Source organism: Triticum aestivum, chromosome 7A, assembly GCF_018294505.1.
Source record: "Triticum aestivum cultivar Chinese Spring chromosome 7A, IWGSC CS RefSeq v2.1, whole genome shotgun sequence".
Classification (NCBI taxonomy): domain Eukaryota; kingdom Viridiplantae; phylum Streptophyta; class Magnoliopsida; order Poales; family Poaceae; genus Triticum; species Triticum aestivum.
The window spans coordinates 54,222,249-54,237,968 of NC_057812.1; the positions used below are offsets into that span (position 1 = coordinate 54,222,249).

Sequence of the window (15,720 nt, forward strand, 5' to 3'; positions counted from 1 at the left end):
ATTGCAATGATGCGGTCCTAATTTTGAAGTTCGTACATGGTAGAACAGCAGTACCAGCAACATCACGACTTTGATAAAAGGATGATTTCCTTTCAAGTGTTAATAAATGCGTCAGGGATAACAACCTTACAGCATACAGTTACATATTATTCTAGCTGAATACCTGCGTGTTGCGATGCAACTAATAAAAAAATCCAATCATGTGGCACATCAGTCGCCATACAAACCCGCAGCCACAAAAACTGAGATGGATTTAGAAAAGACAAGGCAACAAACCAATAAAAAGTATTCATATGGTAACTACTAATTTAACCTACCGTGTGTGCTAAGAAAGTTATAGGAAGATTATTAGCATTTTTTTATCAGTACATTGGGCTATACAGGGGTTAGTAGATATGCTCTTGCTTGATATGGAATTTGGTAAATATATGGAGTTTGATAAAATTATACATTGGGAATTCTTCATTCTAAATTGCAAAATGGTTGAGGGCAGTCGGTTTCTCTTTAGGCTTCCTCATTTGTGTCATTACTTATTTCCGGATGGTAATATTAGCATGAATGACATACCTTCACTGTTGACTTACCCTGTTTCTTAAATATTCCCATTTTCCTAAAGTTCCTCCTGTTCCTGAGGTTGATAAATCCCTGTTGTATAGTTTTATACTTTCAGCCCTTTATTGCAACATTTATGTCTGGTATCAACAGGTAGAGAAAGAAAGGGGCATCACCGTCAAAGCCCAAACCGCGACTATGTTCTACAAGCATACAGTGGAAAATTCCGAGTCCCATGGGACAGACACTTCAAGCTATTTGCTTAACCTGATTGATACTCCAGGCCATGTGGATTTCAGCTATGAGGTCTCCAGGTCCCTAGCAGCTTGCCAGGGTGCTCTTTTAGTAGTTGATGCAGCCCAAGGTGTACAGGCACAAACAATTGCAAATTTTTACCTTGCATTTGAGTCAAACCTTAGCATTATTCCTGTCATTAACAAGATTGATCAGCCTACTGCTGACCCAGATAATGTAAAGGCCCAGTTGAAGAGGTTATTTGACATTGATCCAAGTGAAGCTCTGCTCACTTCTGCCAAAACTGGTCAAGGCCTTAGCCAGGTGTTACCTGCTGTTATCGAGCGTATACCTTGCCCACCTGGGAATTGTGATTCACCTGTACGAATGCTGCTCTTAGATTCATACTACGATGAATACAAAGGGGTGATATGTCATGTTGCTATTGTTGATGGTGCAATGCGCAAGGGAGATAAGATTTCATCAGCTGCGACTGGTCGCACATATGAAGTCTTTGATGTTGGCATTATGCATCCTGAGCTTACCCCTACCGGAGTGCTTTACACTGGACAAGTTGGATATGTTATAACTGGAATGCGTTCAACTAAAGAAGCACGGATTGGTGATACTCTTCATCAGGCTAAGACTATCGTTGAACCACTTCCTGGTATGGGATTCCAGACCCTCCTGAAATCATTTCTATCAACTGATTAATTTAATAGTTGGGCCCTGGGAACACCTCATTTAATTTATTGACAGTTCTACATGCACTTTTTTCTTAGTTTTTCTTTTGTGGTATTATGTGACATCATGTAAAATAGCCATTTAGGTTTCAAGCCTGTGAGACACATGGTCTTCTCTGGTGTATACCCAGCTGATGGTTCTGACTTTGAGGCTCTTAGCCATGCAATTGAGAAGCTAACATGTAATGATGCCAGTGTGTCTGTTACAAAAGAGACAAGCACTGCACTTGGCATGGGCTTCAGGTATAAGCTTTTCTGCATGCTCAGTATATTCCCCTTCCATTGATCACATGCTATCAAGTGTCCAAACATGCCTCAATCCATTATTGATCCGTACAAGAGTTTGTATCATGTATATCTTTTCAGATGTGGTTTCCTAGGATTGCTGCACATGGATGTGTTTCATCAACGGCTTGAACAAGTATAGTTTTCCTATTACTTTTGCAAACAATTTTCAGTTTATTGGTGGCATGTAACTATAAGTTTTATTGTACACAGCTGTAAACAGCTTTGCACTTAATTAATACTACTATGAGTTCTTTCGAACACCAAAAATGGGACAGTATACTCGTAGGAAAATTTGCGCCCTATTACTGGAAGAGGCCAGTTAAGCTCCTGCTAGTCCATTGTAAGGGGGTCTATCTTGCCTATTATGGCTGATTATACTGATTAATTGGCCTGTTACTAAACCTGTTTACCTACTTGTAACTGGCGAGGGTACCCAGCATGAGTATACGGCATAATATGAGGCCTAGTAGACCTGTTTTCAGTACATTGGATATAATACCAGCCAAAAGCGGTATTTTGTTAGTGCATCAGCATCCATGTGTGTATTAAGGCAAACTCTTTTGTTAAGAAAAGTAGTGAACACCTTTCAGCGATCCCAGTGTTTAGTTTGCATGATACCTCATTTTTAGTAATCAATACCCCGAAGGTTTTGCGGTCCCTTTAGCCTCGGAAGAGGAATTGTTATCATTTTTGTTGTGTGGATTTAGGATTCAAACGAATTTACTTTGCATAATTACACCCACTTAAGTTTGCAATATCTATCCACCTATGTCACAATTCAATAATGGAGCCCTTTTTTTTTCTCAATTGGACCACATGCATGCACTTCTGCTCTCACCGAGAAATTGATGGAAAAAAGATGGTGGCAGTGTTTTTGCATCATCTGATGAAACTATTTCTACGGGAAGCCATCGTTCATGAGATTTAATTTGCCACTGCATTTTGTACAGGAATATGGAGCTCAAGTCATATCCACCATACCAACTGTACCATATATCTTTGAATATGGTGATGAAAGGTGAGCATTTACAATGATATTATACTTGTTCTCTGCTAGGATATCTGAGCTTGATTGTTTTGTTCAGCAAAGTGCAAATTGAGAACCCTGCGGCCTTGTCTTTCAATGCTGGAAAACGTATAACGGCCTGCTGGGAGCCAACAGTCATTGCAACAATTATTATTCCTAGTGAGTAAGATCTGCTTCCTTTCTCATTAGTTTTCCTGTTCCATTTACAACTAGAAAGAGTGATGATGATCAACCATTTCTTTTAGGTATGTTGGGCCTGTAATTATGCTTTGTTCGGAAAGGAGGGGTGAACAGCAAGAATATACATTCATTGATGCGTAATTGTTTCCCCCCAAATCACATTTTTTTAAGTAAATGTTTTTTGTTTTTGCTCATTGTGGCTATGTTTGATGCAGTAATAGAGCTTTATTGAAGTACCGATTACCTTTGAGGGAGATCATTGTGGACTTCTACAATGAGTTGAAAAGCATAACATCTGGCTATGCTACTTTTGACTATGAAGATTCTGAGTATGTATCGTTTTCAATTTAAAAAAAATCAGATAAGGTCTGGTTACACTACTGGTTTTGTCATTTTTCGAGATTTTGAGATGAAAGCGAATATGAATATGGTTGTAAAGGATGGAAAAAGCGGTAGGAGTAAGCGAGGCGGTTGGCCTTCGCCTAGTGCCTAGGCGCGGCCTAGGCGGTAATATAGTTTCTACTCGTAGTGTATTTGTGATTACTATATGGGTGTTGATATTATTTTAGGGCATATAAATAAGTTAATTACCGTCTACTGCATTGGAATATAACGTGTTTGGCATATCAGTGGAGTATGTGGCATGATTTCTTGCTTGGGTAGGCAATTCCTTGCTTGCCCTGCCTAGACCTCCATTTATGCCCTAGGTGAGGCGTTTGGCCATTGCCTAGCGCCTTCTAGGCACTGCCTTTTCCAACAGAGGTTGTAAGGTTGTGGCTCATCGAATTCCTGTGCTCTGGTCAGTCTTTTCCGTTGAACATTTTATATCCCCTTTGTTTCTTGAAAATTGTTGGCCTTGCTTATGAATATGACCCCTAGTGCATGTCTCTAATCCAGCCTACTAAGTACCTACGAGAACAAATTTTTGCTTTAGACATCTTATGTTTCAGGGAACATCTCCCGGTGACTATTTGACTAGTAACTGTTCGAGTCGTTAAATGACTTAAACTGTTTTCACTCACTTGATTAATTAGTCAAGCGGTGTACAAATTATTTACATTCGATGTGAGATGGCTATTCAAGTAGCACATAGGAATTTCTTCTATGATGGAGAAGGAAAAAAAATGTGACAGCTTCGTATCACTATTTCTGGTTCTTGTTACACTAACTTAAGTTCATTTCAACAGGTATCAAAAATCTGATCTTGTTAAGATGGATATTCTACTTAACGGCCAGCCTGTTGATGCTATGGCTACTATAATCCATAACCAAAAAGCTCAGAAGGTTGGAAGAGAATTAGTGGACAAGCTGAAGAAATTTATAGAAAGGTATCCATTATGCTCCTTGTTTTGGGACTCTGATGTGTAAAATGAAGAAGTTAAGTCTATAGGAATTTATATAAAAAATCATGAGCTTGGCGAATCTAGATCCTACATCTGTCTAACCATCGGGTAAAGTTTGAAGTTGAACTTTGTCTCCTTAAGTAATGCTTGTGTTCAATTCCAATAATTAGCTAAAGCAATCAACCACAACTTATATTTCCTTCAGCAGTGGGTGACTCTCTGAATGCACAACACTAGACTTGCTGTATTACTTTTTTCTGGTGTACTGAGTAAAAAATCGTTGCAGTGTGAAAATTTATATTTTTTGTCACCTATAGTTCATGCCCAATGATGGTCACTGGCCAGTGCTCTTTGATTAGATTGTTACTGAGCATTCTCATGACTCTATAAATTACACAATTGGAAGGGAAATGTAGTTTCATTAGAAAAGAGGATTGTGAAGCAGAAAAGAGTGGATTTCGGTATTGGGTAAAATGCTGTTGCAACATTTTTTTTTTATCCTTGTGCTGATTGGAGACACTTTATTTCCTTTAGCCACTCTTTCCACTTAAGTTCATTTTGTAACTCTTTGGTCTCTCATTGTGCAGGCAAATGTTTGAGATCACTATACAAGCAGCAATTGGTTCAAAGGTTATTGCAAGGGAAACGTAAGATATTAGTTCTGCTTTAGTTTTCTTGAATACTACTCCCTCCGTTCCCAAATATAAGACGTTTTGGTAGTTCAGGAATGGAGGGAGTACATAATTCCTTCATTATTTTTGTTAAAGATTTGTGTTCATTTGAAGTGCTTCGAAGTTAACATTTGTATGCACTTCACTATATTTGCAAGTGCATCTATAGCTATTTAGGAATTGAACTTTTCTGTGAATAAGTATGTAGTTATTAACATGAAATGCATTTTCAGTTCGGAGTAAAGTCGGATTTATCCATTCAATTTCAGGCTTGTAGTTTGCCTGAATGAGTATGTTCATTGGAACACCAGCTGTTCCTTAGAATTTAGTGTCATGGGAAGTGGTTTTGATTTTTCTTTTGTAGTTTTCATCATATTTAAAAAAGCGGTAGGTGTTAATTGTGCGTATTGCCACCATCTTGTGCTTTCTGACCAAAGTGCACGCTTATGCGCAGATGAAGCACACTTAAGTGCTAGGCGTTTTGCTATCGCCTAGAGCCTACATGCACTTAAGCCCCCGCCTAGGCGCGCCTTTTTAAACTATGGTTTTCATTGAGTTCTTTGTCTGACTTGATAATGGTTCCATCTTAACCTTTCCATTGGCCTAAAAAGATCTGCTTGTATATCATGATCAATCAGCCTTTGTGCATCAGTCCCATGGTTCAGTGTCTCGTCCTATTCTGTATTTTGGTCATGAAACATGTGAAATAGGTCCAGGTAGCTTGTTAGGACTCCCTAGCTTGGAGTACTAGTTAGTCACCCAGTTCTAATTTATTTTCAACTGCCCATAGCATTATTCAGTTACATGAAAAATATTCTGTTTGGTATCAGGTTATCTTAGCTGGAGTACTCTTTTATTTTCTTAAGTAAAAACATGTGCATTTGACAAGTACATAATTGAGCATGTCGTCTTGTGTCATTTCCAGTCTGTCAGCAATGAGAAAGAATGTTCTGGCCAAGTGCTATGGTGGTGATATCACCCGCAAAAAGAAGTTGCTAGAGAAGCAGAAGGAAGGGAAGAAGCGCATGAAACGTGTCGGATCCGTTGACATCCCCCAAGAAGCGTTCCATGAGCTACTAAAGGTCTCCAGTTCAAAGTAGACGAGCTGTACTTTAGTGTCGTAGCCTCGTGTAGTCATCTTCCTTCCTGAAAGGTGAGTTTTGGTCACATGATCTTTGCGCATTATATATCACCAGCTTCCATAGTAGCTTCGCCTTATGCCTTTTCTGTTGCACTGCAGGCCTTCATCCCTTGTTCACCGAGTACATACTGACGTTTTGTGCTGAGCAGCGTAGCACCACTGCTGTCGATGCTCCTGTGCCCGAGGGTTAAACCGCCGGTCCATAGGGGTCCTGCGGTGCTGCGAACCTTGGTGTTCCAGGATGTTTTGGTGGTGCTAAAACATGGACTCGCACCGGTGTTCCAGGATGTTTTGGTGGTGCTAAAACATGGACTCGCACCCTGGTGTGAGAAGAAAAAAAAACCCGTACTGCCACACCCTGTTAAGCTAGTCTTGCTGGAAAGCGGACAGCATACGGTGGCGGCGCTTGCTTGTTTCGTACTTTCATAGTTGCCACGATCATATACGCAGAATGTTGTGCCTCACTGCACTATATTTTTTTGGAGGAAAAGCGCCGAAGAATTCTACAAGTAGAGTTATACTTGGTTTTGTTTTGGAGACGTTTTTCCATTGTTCTCCGTTGTATTCTTCTGAAAAAAACATACACTCTGGAATAAGTGAAACTGCCCCAAGGTTCTGTACCTGCATTCCCCCACTATCTATTGGACAATTAATTTGATTTTCTTGAGATGGCAGTGGTGCTAAACCAGTGCAGCTTGCTTTGAAGTGTGAGATAGATGCAGATATTGCTGGCGATCGCTGAAACCGGTTTTTGACATTTTCTTTTTGATTTTGATGACGTGATTGCAGCATTTTATTGTTTGCATATGAAAAGTAATATTTTTACTAAAGAACTTGAAAGGGTCGTGCTACGAGTCATCCAGCTGATAACACTGCCTACCTGGCTGTCAGATCAGCCACGGCTCCAAGACTCCGAGTGTCCTGCACCCTCCTGCTTTGCAAAGCAACATTGGCCATACTTTGCAAATATTAGTGACGTTGCAATTTGGCATCGCAACATTGGTCGTGTTTCATGAAACCCCAACAATGTTGCAACCGGCAAGCCTTTTTTGGTCAGGTGATTTGAAGTGTTTACGAATTTATTAAAACTAAACCTTTTGTGCTTAATGGGAAAATGTTGAATAAACAATTTATTAAAACCAAACCATTTTGTGCTTAATGGAAAAATGTTGAATAAACAATTTATTAAAACCAAACCATTTTGTGCTTATTGGAAAAATGTTGAAGAAACATATACAATAATAAACAAAAAATAATTCTGCACCAGCCGGGAATCGAACCCGGGTCTGTACCGTGGCAGAGTACTATTCTACAACCAGACCACTGGTGCTGCTGTGGTTTGGTGCAGATTTTAAAATTAAAAGCAGATAAGAAACGTTGCACCTTGTGTGGATCGTGTCCACTACCGGTGGGGGTGGGGGTGGGGGTGGGGGCGAGTCAAACGGAAAAGCGCACGCCACTCAACCCCAGCCGGCCAGCCACCCCCCCTCCCGCAGGGCGGCCATGGCGATCCCGCGCCTGCGCTCCCTCCCCCTCCCCCTACTCCTCGTCGTCCTCCTCCGCGCCTTCGCCTCGCTCCCCCTCCAAGCCGCCGCGAGAGGCGGCGTCGGCCCGTCGCCAGGTTCCTCTCTCACCCTCTGCGGCGTCTGGATTCCATTTCAACGACGCGTGCTGGGCCTCGATCGATCTCGGACGGGTAGCTAGCTAGCTTCGTGGGACGCGGATCCGTTAGTTGGCTCGATTTTGTGGATTTGGTGGGGGATGCTGCCGTTATTCACGAGCCTAGCTGGTGCGGATGTGCCTGGGGCTCAGTTCGTTTCGGTACAACCTGCACGGATTTGGAATGTCGTTAGTTATGAGGAGTAGGAGCACCTTGGATGCATGATGAGTGCCTTATGCTTTGGACTGGCTGATGATTGCGTAGTTATGATGTGAAGCCCACACCATCCACCTGGCTAATAAAATGGATAAGTATAAGTAGCTGTCATAAATTGGCATATGTCAAGCTAGATTCCTAGAGTATTATTACCAATTAATTAGTATATCTTCTCCCTGTCTCCGAGCTTGTTTCACCAGTCAGCTTTGATCACACTTTGCGAGTTTGCGGACTCGGTTCTCAGGATATGCGCAGCTATTTCGTACCCAAGTAATAATCTGTTATTGTCAACCAGGTATCGCCGTTGAGAAACATGGGGCATTTTCGCGCGCTCTTCTTCAGGATATGCCTGAGATCACGTATGTTTTTAAATCAGAGCTTTTAGTTTCTATTCATGTTTTTATTGCACGAAATTTTTTGCTGTAAACATGTATGCAATGCTTTTTCTATCAACTTTAGGGATGAAATGGTTCGCGGATATATGAGCAACTCTGAACTTGAGGGTGCTGTACAAGACTTTGGGAGGCGCTGTGCTAATGTCTCCAGGATATACAGGTATATGATGTATAAGACTTTGCTCCCTGTCGATGAGTTCTCGACCATTTTTTTGGGGTCCTCAATTTGTTTAGCAGTGACATATAAATATTGCTTTGATTGGTTGGTATCCAACTGTGGTGGGTAGACAATAGAATTAAAAGCATTGCTGATCACAATGGGATTCAGTAGTTCATACTTACACTGATAGATAGGTAATGTAAAAGTAAATGGAAGGGAAAATACTGAAAGGTAGTCTTTTTGCATGTTAAATTCGAAACCTAAGCCCATTCATAAAAGGCGTGTCTAATTATATGTGAACTTCTGGATTGCAGCAGCAAGCTTCAAAAGTACTATGTATGTGTAACTTAATCTTCTGGTTGCGATAATCAGTTTAATGCGTAGGACTGTAATCTCTCCTGTCTGATAGATCTAGTATGCTCATATATGATATATCCAAACTTCACTTACCTATTCTTTCTTCTCTCTTTGAGGGATTACACAAACCTGTTATCAGCATCGGGAAGAGTGTAAATGGTTCCCCATTGGTATGTAACTTACTGATGATAGCTTTAATGCTTTATTCGTTGTCAAAATTGTATACTGGATAACTTTTCTGATTGCTCTTGTAGTGGGCCATTGAAATATCAGACAAGCCTGGGCTAAAAGAAGCTGAACCAGCATTCAAGGTTTGTGGCCTCTTTATCCTTAAGAAGTGGGTCGTTTTTATAAAATTCTGAAAGGAAGTGTTTTATAAGTTGAGCCACCCGACCATCTTGCTTTATCATTCCTTTTATCTCATCTGCTCTAAAAGAACAGCTGTGACTCAATGGCTATGGGAGTCTTTTCTTTCATATTTATAATGACTTCCTTGACACACTGTTAAGTTGCTCTTCTTCTTTGTGAGTTTTCATGGGGTTACCCCCTTTTCCTATGTCGATGAGAGTTAACTAAGCTATAATGGAATCACATCCAAAATTGAAACCCATGATTTTCCTGTAGAAACTAGCTTACATAGCTATGTTGGCAATAGTTCAGCTAACTTGCTTGAACTCTTTTATTTCAGTTTTTAGTATAATATAAGTAAGAGCTATCTATGTTGGCATTTTCCTATTTCAGTGTTAATGGTACCAAGAATATAAATTTGATGTAGCTTTTGTTTTGAAAATTTCCAGTTCATTGGGAATGTCCATGGCGATGAGCCTGTTGGGAGAGAGGTCCTCATGCAACTTGCGTATTGGCTGTGTGATAACTACCTGAAGGATCCTTTGGTAAGGTTCTCTAGATGCTACATGCTCTTTGCTTAGCCATGGAGCTTTTGACTGACCAACTACTTACAATTTGGTTTTGCAATTAATTTGTTACATGACATGAAAAGGAAACTTAGTACCTAACCACAGTAGAAATCAATTAATTTATGGAACAAAATTTAGATTCTCAAACATGCTGCGAATTATGTTGTTTTAGTTGCATTGCTATGGATCATGTAATGTCCAACATATTTTTTAACATTGGAGATAATGTGCTCACTTTTTCTATCTGAACAAAGCTGTTATGTAAACTTACTCCAAAATATTTCCACCAGTTTTATGGAAATTGATACTAATATGCTATGTTCAGAAAATCAGAACTTAGCTGTTAAATTAATTTTGTAGGCAACTCTTATTGTGGAGAACACACACCTTCATATACTTCCATCAATGAATCCAGATGGATTTGCTCTTAGAAGGCGTGGTAATGCAAACAATGTTGATCTCAACAGGGACTTTCCTGACCAAGTACGTACTCAATGCATTAATTTTCCTTATGGAAGGTTCTATAACCCTCTTTGCATTTTATCTTTTGGAGAGCCGTTCGATTTAAATTTTCATTTTTTTACTGGCAGTTTTTCCCCCTCAACGATGATATTAAGCACCGACAACCTGAAACTAGAGCTATTATGAACTGGATAAAGCAAGAACACTTCACAGCCTCTGCTAGTTTGCATGGGGTAATTATTCTTCCCTTAACGCTGTTTGTGAAATTATTTGATTACTTAAATCTTGTTGACCGCCCAGTTATGTTTCTGTGGTCAAGTCTACTTTGTCAAGTAGTGAGCCACATCTCGGTTTCTATTTCTGGGTTACTGTCATGTTCTGCTTATGAAAATGCCCCCAAATTTTGTGTGCCCCAAAAAGTCATATCCAGGACAAACCTATTTTGTCTTATGTCTTTTCTATTCTCAGCCTGCTATATGGAGTGGTTGTGGTCATTTGTTAACTTTGCTTCTAATCACTTTATGCTCAATTTATCATCTCTCACAGAAAATAAAATGCATAGGCAAATCATATTTGCGCTGCAATTGATGGGTTGGATGTTGTTAACTTGTTATATTTAGTCTTATTTCTTCTCAATCTGCTATGTGGTGAAGAATTTTCTTGCTTCGATGTATACTATTAATGTCTAAAAGTGGATGTTTTGGATCGGGTCAGACCCTGTAGTTCTGGAACTGTTTCTTTTAACCTAGTAATTCCTCTGGGCACCTCTGGGGCACTTCCTTTTGATCTTAAAGTGCGAACATAATTGGTTTAAGGAAGAAAAATAACAACAATAGCAGATGGTAGAAGATTTTTTCAGTTTTTAATACTAGAAAGGTGATGTTCACAAATAGGTGGATACCAATTACAGTATTTAAGATTAGGATGCATGTAAAAGAAAAGGGCCATCTGTATACCACTCTACCATCCATCCATTTTCAGGATTAATTGTTGAAGGTCCAATACTAGGAATTCACTAACTTTTCTTCATTTTTAGATGACCCTTTGTTTCATGGACATTATTCTGATACATAGTTCTTACGTCATTACCAATTAGCTCCTGATTGACTGATTGCCATCCATTGCCACCTGATTTGAGTTTTGCAGGGTGCTCTTGTTGCAAATTATCCATGGGATGGATCTAGAGATACAAGGTAGCCAGTTTCCTAATTTACATTCACTTTCAAGATCCCCTGCTAGTACTTTTGCATGTCCTGTTTCTCTATATCTTACTAAAACCCAGCAATAAGATTTTAACCAAGGATTGTCCACAGATGTGTCAGTATATTTCTCAAATGATGTACTCCCTCCGATCCAAAATAACTAAAACCATGACACTTATTTTGGATCGGAGGGAGTACATTCATATTTTGTGTTTGCCAACTTGAGTCCTTGCTAATGCTGGTACTTGAATTTTGATGTTCGCAAGTGCTTTATTCAGAGGTTAGATTGCACGTGGCCACCCATGCTTGTTAAACAGTAATATTCTCTTGATGCCCCATAGATTTGTTAGATGTACCTTTTCTTATTTATAGGACCATCAAGATAGATAAGCAGCACACAGCTAAAGTTTTATGAGCAGCTGATCAACAGTCGTGCACATAATGGGCTGTTAATCAATATATCGTAAGTGGCGCTGTTGGAGCCCTTGGATTTTAATGTCATACAATGTTATCTTGTAATGCAATATTTTTGCCTGAGTTTTTGTTCAGTATAGCAGTTATTTCATTTGTTTTGCTATTTTTCATTCACCTACTAGTCTTTAGGAACACAAACTTGCTTTGTTTCAGACTGCATTCTCACATAGATTGTCTTGCTTACAGAAAACAGTATTATGGATGTCCTGATGACAAGACATTCCGGTACATGGCGTCAGTGTATAGTCAGTCACACTATAACATGTCATTGAGCAAGGAGTTCGAAGGAGGAATTACAAATGGAGCGCTGTGGTAAAGAAAAAAAAGACTAGCATCGCTTTGCTACTCCATATTGAACTTTCGTTGTATTAACATTCCAGTGAGTGTTAGTACTTTTCAAGACCGAACATAGCAATTTATGGTTTGTGATGCAGGTATCCAATTTATGGTGGCATGCAAGACTGGAACTATATACACGGAGGCTGCTTTGAGTTAACCCTTGAAATTAGTGATGTAAAATGGCCAAAAGCATCTGAGGTACTTTTGCATCTTGTTATGCTTCTGCTTCTGCTGCTGCTGTTGTAAACCACTTGGTAGACATGTTTTTGTTCTGATATTCTGTATAATCTTCTGCTACAGCTTCTTGTCATATGGAAGCAAAATAAGTTGAGCATGCTCAATCTTGTTGCAAGCCTTGTAAAGGTAAGATGTTCCTAGTGTTTGATTCCTATGGTTATGCACCAGAAATAATTAACAACCTCGCCCTATTTGAAGTGAAATGGTGTCAGTTAGTATATGGGTTGGGGCACCGGGTTCTTCAACCACCATGTTTGTACCAGGGTCTGGGTTGAGGCACTGTGTCATCATTTCATTCTCTGCCCCTTCTGAAATAGTACCTTCCAGTGTTATTGAAGTTGTTCCTTTGGGTTTTGCTCCTTGTTGTTCTCTTTTGTTGACATAGAAAATGTTTGTCACTGTGTGCACTATATTAACACTTGTTTCAGACAGGAGTTCATGGAAGGATATTTGCTGCAGATACTGGCCGTCCTATACCAGGCTCACTCATGGTTAAGGGAATTGATTCGAAGGTGAGATTATTTGGCAACCTTAACCTATATCCAGTGAGGTATATATAAGTGACATTTGGATCCTGAATGCAAATGGATTATTTTGTGGTCTTATGGATGAACTGGCAAATTTATGCTGAAATTTTTGGGTTTATCATTTGAGAGATCCTAATACTCGTCCTGTGCTTGATCATAGATAAATGCCAGCGGAACTTTTGGCAATTACCATCGGATGCTTGCACCTGGTCAGAGCTATGAAGGTAGGCTTTGTATGCTCCTTCTGTCCAAAACATCATTTACAGATATGGTTAGATAGCCTGCATGTATTAAACATGGTTGGGGATGTCTCCTCAGTCCTCACTTGGCCTAATCTCCTTTTCTTTATCTAAATTTTCACTAGAAAATCTTGGATAGATGAAGCTAATCCATTGGTAACCCCACACGGGCTTTCTTTTATTACTGTCAGTCGTGGCATCGATGGAAGGCTTCAGACCAAAAAGAACACATATCATGCTGGGGCGCGAAGCCATGAATCTGGACTTCATCTTGGACCCATACGGAGCCCTCAAGGGAGCCAAGCCTCTGCGCAATGACTGCGGCTGCAGTTGCAACGATGACGGTGGCAGCAACAAGCCGTTCCTCCTCCGGGAAGCTTACCTCTGGCTGTATCTCCTGGTCCTGTTTTTCCTGCTTGCCCTCTACCTGCTCTTCAGGAGGAGAATGGCGTCGAGGCTCGTGGCACAGCGCCACCCTCCTCCGAAGCGGCCTGTTGCCGTGTGAGACGAAGCTGTACGTGCTGGTGGGTGTTTGTAGCGTAATCACAGCCTTTACAAACTGTTGTTCACACGTGGGATTAGATTGTGGCCATAATGTGCCACGGAAGTTTTGAACAGTTTTTTAGTTGGAGATATATATGTTTGAGTTAACTGGATACATTACATACAGAGATAGAGGAAGGATAGAGTGAATCAGTGACGCAGGCCGAGTCTCTTAGTTTCTTCATCTCATGCTAATAAAATTGTTTTACTGTCTGTTTTCTTACCATGCATGAAATATGCCTTGATCGAGTGTCCAATTAATCCATACCTTTTTAGAAACGGTAGTGCTCTTCAGCGAACGTTCGTTGGGGTCCATGGCAGAACGAACGTTTTTCACAGCAATTTATTTGTCGGGAGTTTGTCAATTCCTTCAAGCGAACAAGATTTGTGTTGCCAAAACTCGCCATGTGCTTTTGAAGAAATTATCATACGTGCTATGAGGAATTTGACATAAAGAGGTTCCTTTATAGAAAAGTAAAATAACGATGTAATTAGATACAGAATCCAAGCACACGAATATATGCCGATCACAAAACAATTAAACACGTTTCCGCAAAAAAACAAACAAACAATTAAACAGGAGAGGAAGTAAACTGAAGATACACTATCTGCGCTCCATTCAGATCCTGAAGTGGTCGAGCGCGGAGGTGCCGAGGCCCTTGGCCCTGTAGTCCCGGAGCAGCTCCTCCATCGTCGCGCTCTTGTACCACACGCCTCCTTCACCGCTGGTGACGATCGGCCGCAGCACCTTCGTGTGATGGCCATGGATCGTAGAGATCCACTAGATCGGGGTAGGTGAGGGAGAAGATAGCTTGGGAAGGAAGAAGGGAGGCAAGGGGAAAATAGTTTCTATTTCATTTTCTTCAATAAACTGATACATGAGACGTCTGCGGTTTAACCCACCGCTCACGCACACACTAGCTACTTTCCAGCTGTCACCCGGGCCCATTGGCCAGCTACGCTCCGCCTTTCTTCGGCCACTGTCGCTGCTTATCTCTGAATCCTTGCCCAGACAGTCGATCTCTGCTGCCATGGCACCCTTCTCTGAACCGCTGCCATGGCAGCTGTTTGCCCCGTCACTTGTATCCGTAAGCGCTTGCACCGTAGTGCTGACAGGTTCCCCAACTTTAGCTTTAGATATACTGAATCTTGAATCTGCCCCCCCCCCCCTCCACACACACACAAAGAAGGTTTTTTCAGACCTATTCTGAGCAGCATATTGTTTGATCCTTGTTTGAGCCCGCTGCAATTGTTCCTTGAGCACCTCTGTTGTACAGAAAAAAATCTTCAAAAAGTTTCGTGTCATTTAGACTTCGTTTGGTACTGATATTCTAAAAAACCAAAAACAGGCAAAAAACAATAACTGGCACTGGGTAGTAAGTTAATAGGTTAGTCCCAAAACATGATATATAATTGCTTGTAATTGCATATAAAACATCCAAGATTGATACTATAATAGCATGAAACAATAAAAAATTATAGATATGTTGGAGACGTATCACATACCAAGGCAAATTCATCCGGGACTAAGAGTTTTAGATTACGCATCGGGCCAAGGACTGGCTGTGCCGATGAAGGTGTCCAAGTCGACACCGTCTACAATCCGAGTGGTGGCTTCAATGAACGTCTCCATGAAGTCCTCAAACTTGAGTTTCTTCGTGTTAGCGACCTTGAGGGACTTCAGCTTCTCTTCATTCACGTCCTTGCAGTGGACACAGATGAGCGAGATTGCAACATCGGCTCCGCAGCAGGCTGCTGATTTCTTGCATGCTTGCACTCGGTGGGGAATCACGTTCAGATGGGCCATCATCGA

The 15,720-nt window shown here is 40.7% G+C and overlaps 2 protein-coding genes across 6 annotated transcripts in view; both read left to right on the forward strand.

The window, feature by feature from the left end:
* The window catches only part of LOC123148701 (translation factor GUF1 homolog, mitochondrial), a 7,521-nt gene extending 675 nt beyond the window's left edge, over positions 1–6,846 (forward strand). Inside the window, exons 1-12 of one of the 2 annotated variants that reach the window (XM_044568191.1) lie at positions 322–1,453; positions 1,616–1,772; positions 1,896–1,950; positions 2,768–2,835; positions 2,903–3,007; positions 3,090–3,161; positions 3,240–3,353; positions 4,212–4,352; positions 4,955–5,014; positions 5,964–6,191; positions 6,279–6,441; positions 6,487–6,846. In XM_044568191.1, coding sequence (XP_044424126.1) covers positions 751–1,453; positions 1,616–1,772; positions 1,896–1,950; positions 2,768–2,835; positions 2,903–3,007; positions 3,090–3,161; positions 3,240–3,353; positions 4,212–4,352; positions 4,955–5,014; positions 5,964–6,138 — 1,650 coding nt within the window. In that variant the 5' untranslated portion in view covers positions 322–750 and the 3' untranslated portion in view covers positions 6,139–6,191; positions 6,279–6,441; positions 6,487–6,846. Of the gene's footprint in view, positions 1–321; positions 1,454–1,615; positions 1,773–1,895; positions 1,951–2,767; positions 2,836–2,902; positions 3,008–3,089; positions 3,162–3,239; positions 3,354–4,211; positions 4,353–4,954; positions 5,015–5,963; positions 6,192–6,278 lie in introns of those variants that run through there. The other variant, XM_044568192.1, reaches the window with a different exon arrangement.
* Positions 6,847–7,603: 757 nt separating this feature from the next.
* Positions 7,604–14,137, forward strand: LOC123150206 (carboxypeptidase SOL1). Of its 4 annotated transcripts, XM_044570033.1 has the most exons (15): positions 7,604–7,800; positions 8,351–8,414; positions 8,515–8,610; positions 9,107–9,137; positions 9,222–9,278; positions 9,765–9,860; positions 10,245–10,367; positions 10,475–10,579; positions 11,493–11,539; positions 12,209–12,334; positions 12,457–12,559; positions 12,662–12,724; positions 13,027–13,110; positions 13,286–13,349; positions 13,556–14,137. In XM_044570033.1, exons 1-15 carry the CDS (start codon positions 7,683–7,685, stop codon positions 13,867–13,869), a joined length of 1,491 nt encoding a protein of 496 aa, XP_044425968.1. In that variant the 5' UTR covers positions 7,604–7,682; the 3' UTR covers positions 13,870–14,137. The 4 variants fall into 4 exon arrangements, with proteins under 4 accessions (XP_044425968.1, XP_044425969.1, XP_044425970.1 ...); XM_044570034.1 differs by lacking the exon at positions 7,604–7,800 and having other exon boundaries at positions 9,084–9,137; XM_044570035.1 differs by lacking the exons at positions 7,604–7,800; positions 8,351–8,414 and having other exon boundaries at positions 8,508–8,610; positions 9,084–9,137.
* Positions 14,138–15,720: the final 1,583 nt, after the last annotated feature.

Coding starts and splice junctions, on each gene's coding strand:
- LOC123150206 (XM_044570033.1), top strand. CDS start 7,683: ATGGCGATCCCGCGCCTGCGCTCCCTCCCCCTCCCCCTACTCCTCGTC. Junction 12,335..12,456: donor ATTACAAATGGAGCGCTGTG/GTAAAGAAAAAA, acceptor TTTGTGATGCAG/GTATCCAATTTATGGTGGCA. Junction 12,725..13,026: donor TTGTTGCAAGCCTTGTAAAG/GTAAGATGTTCC, acceptor CACTTGTTTCAG/ACAGGAGTTCATGGAAGGAT.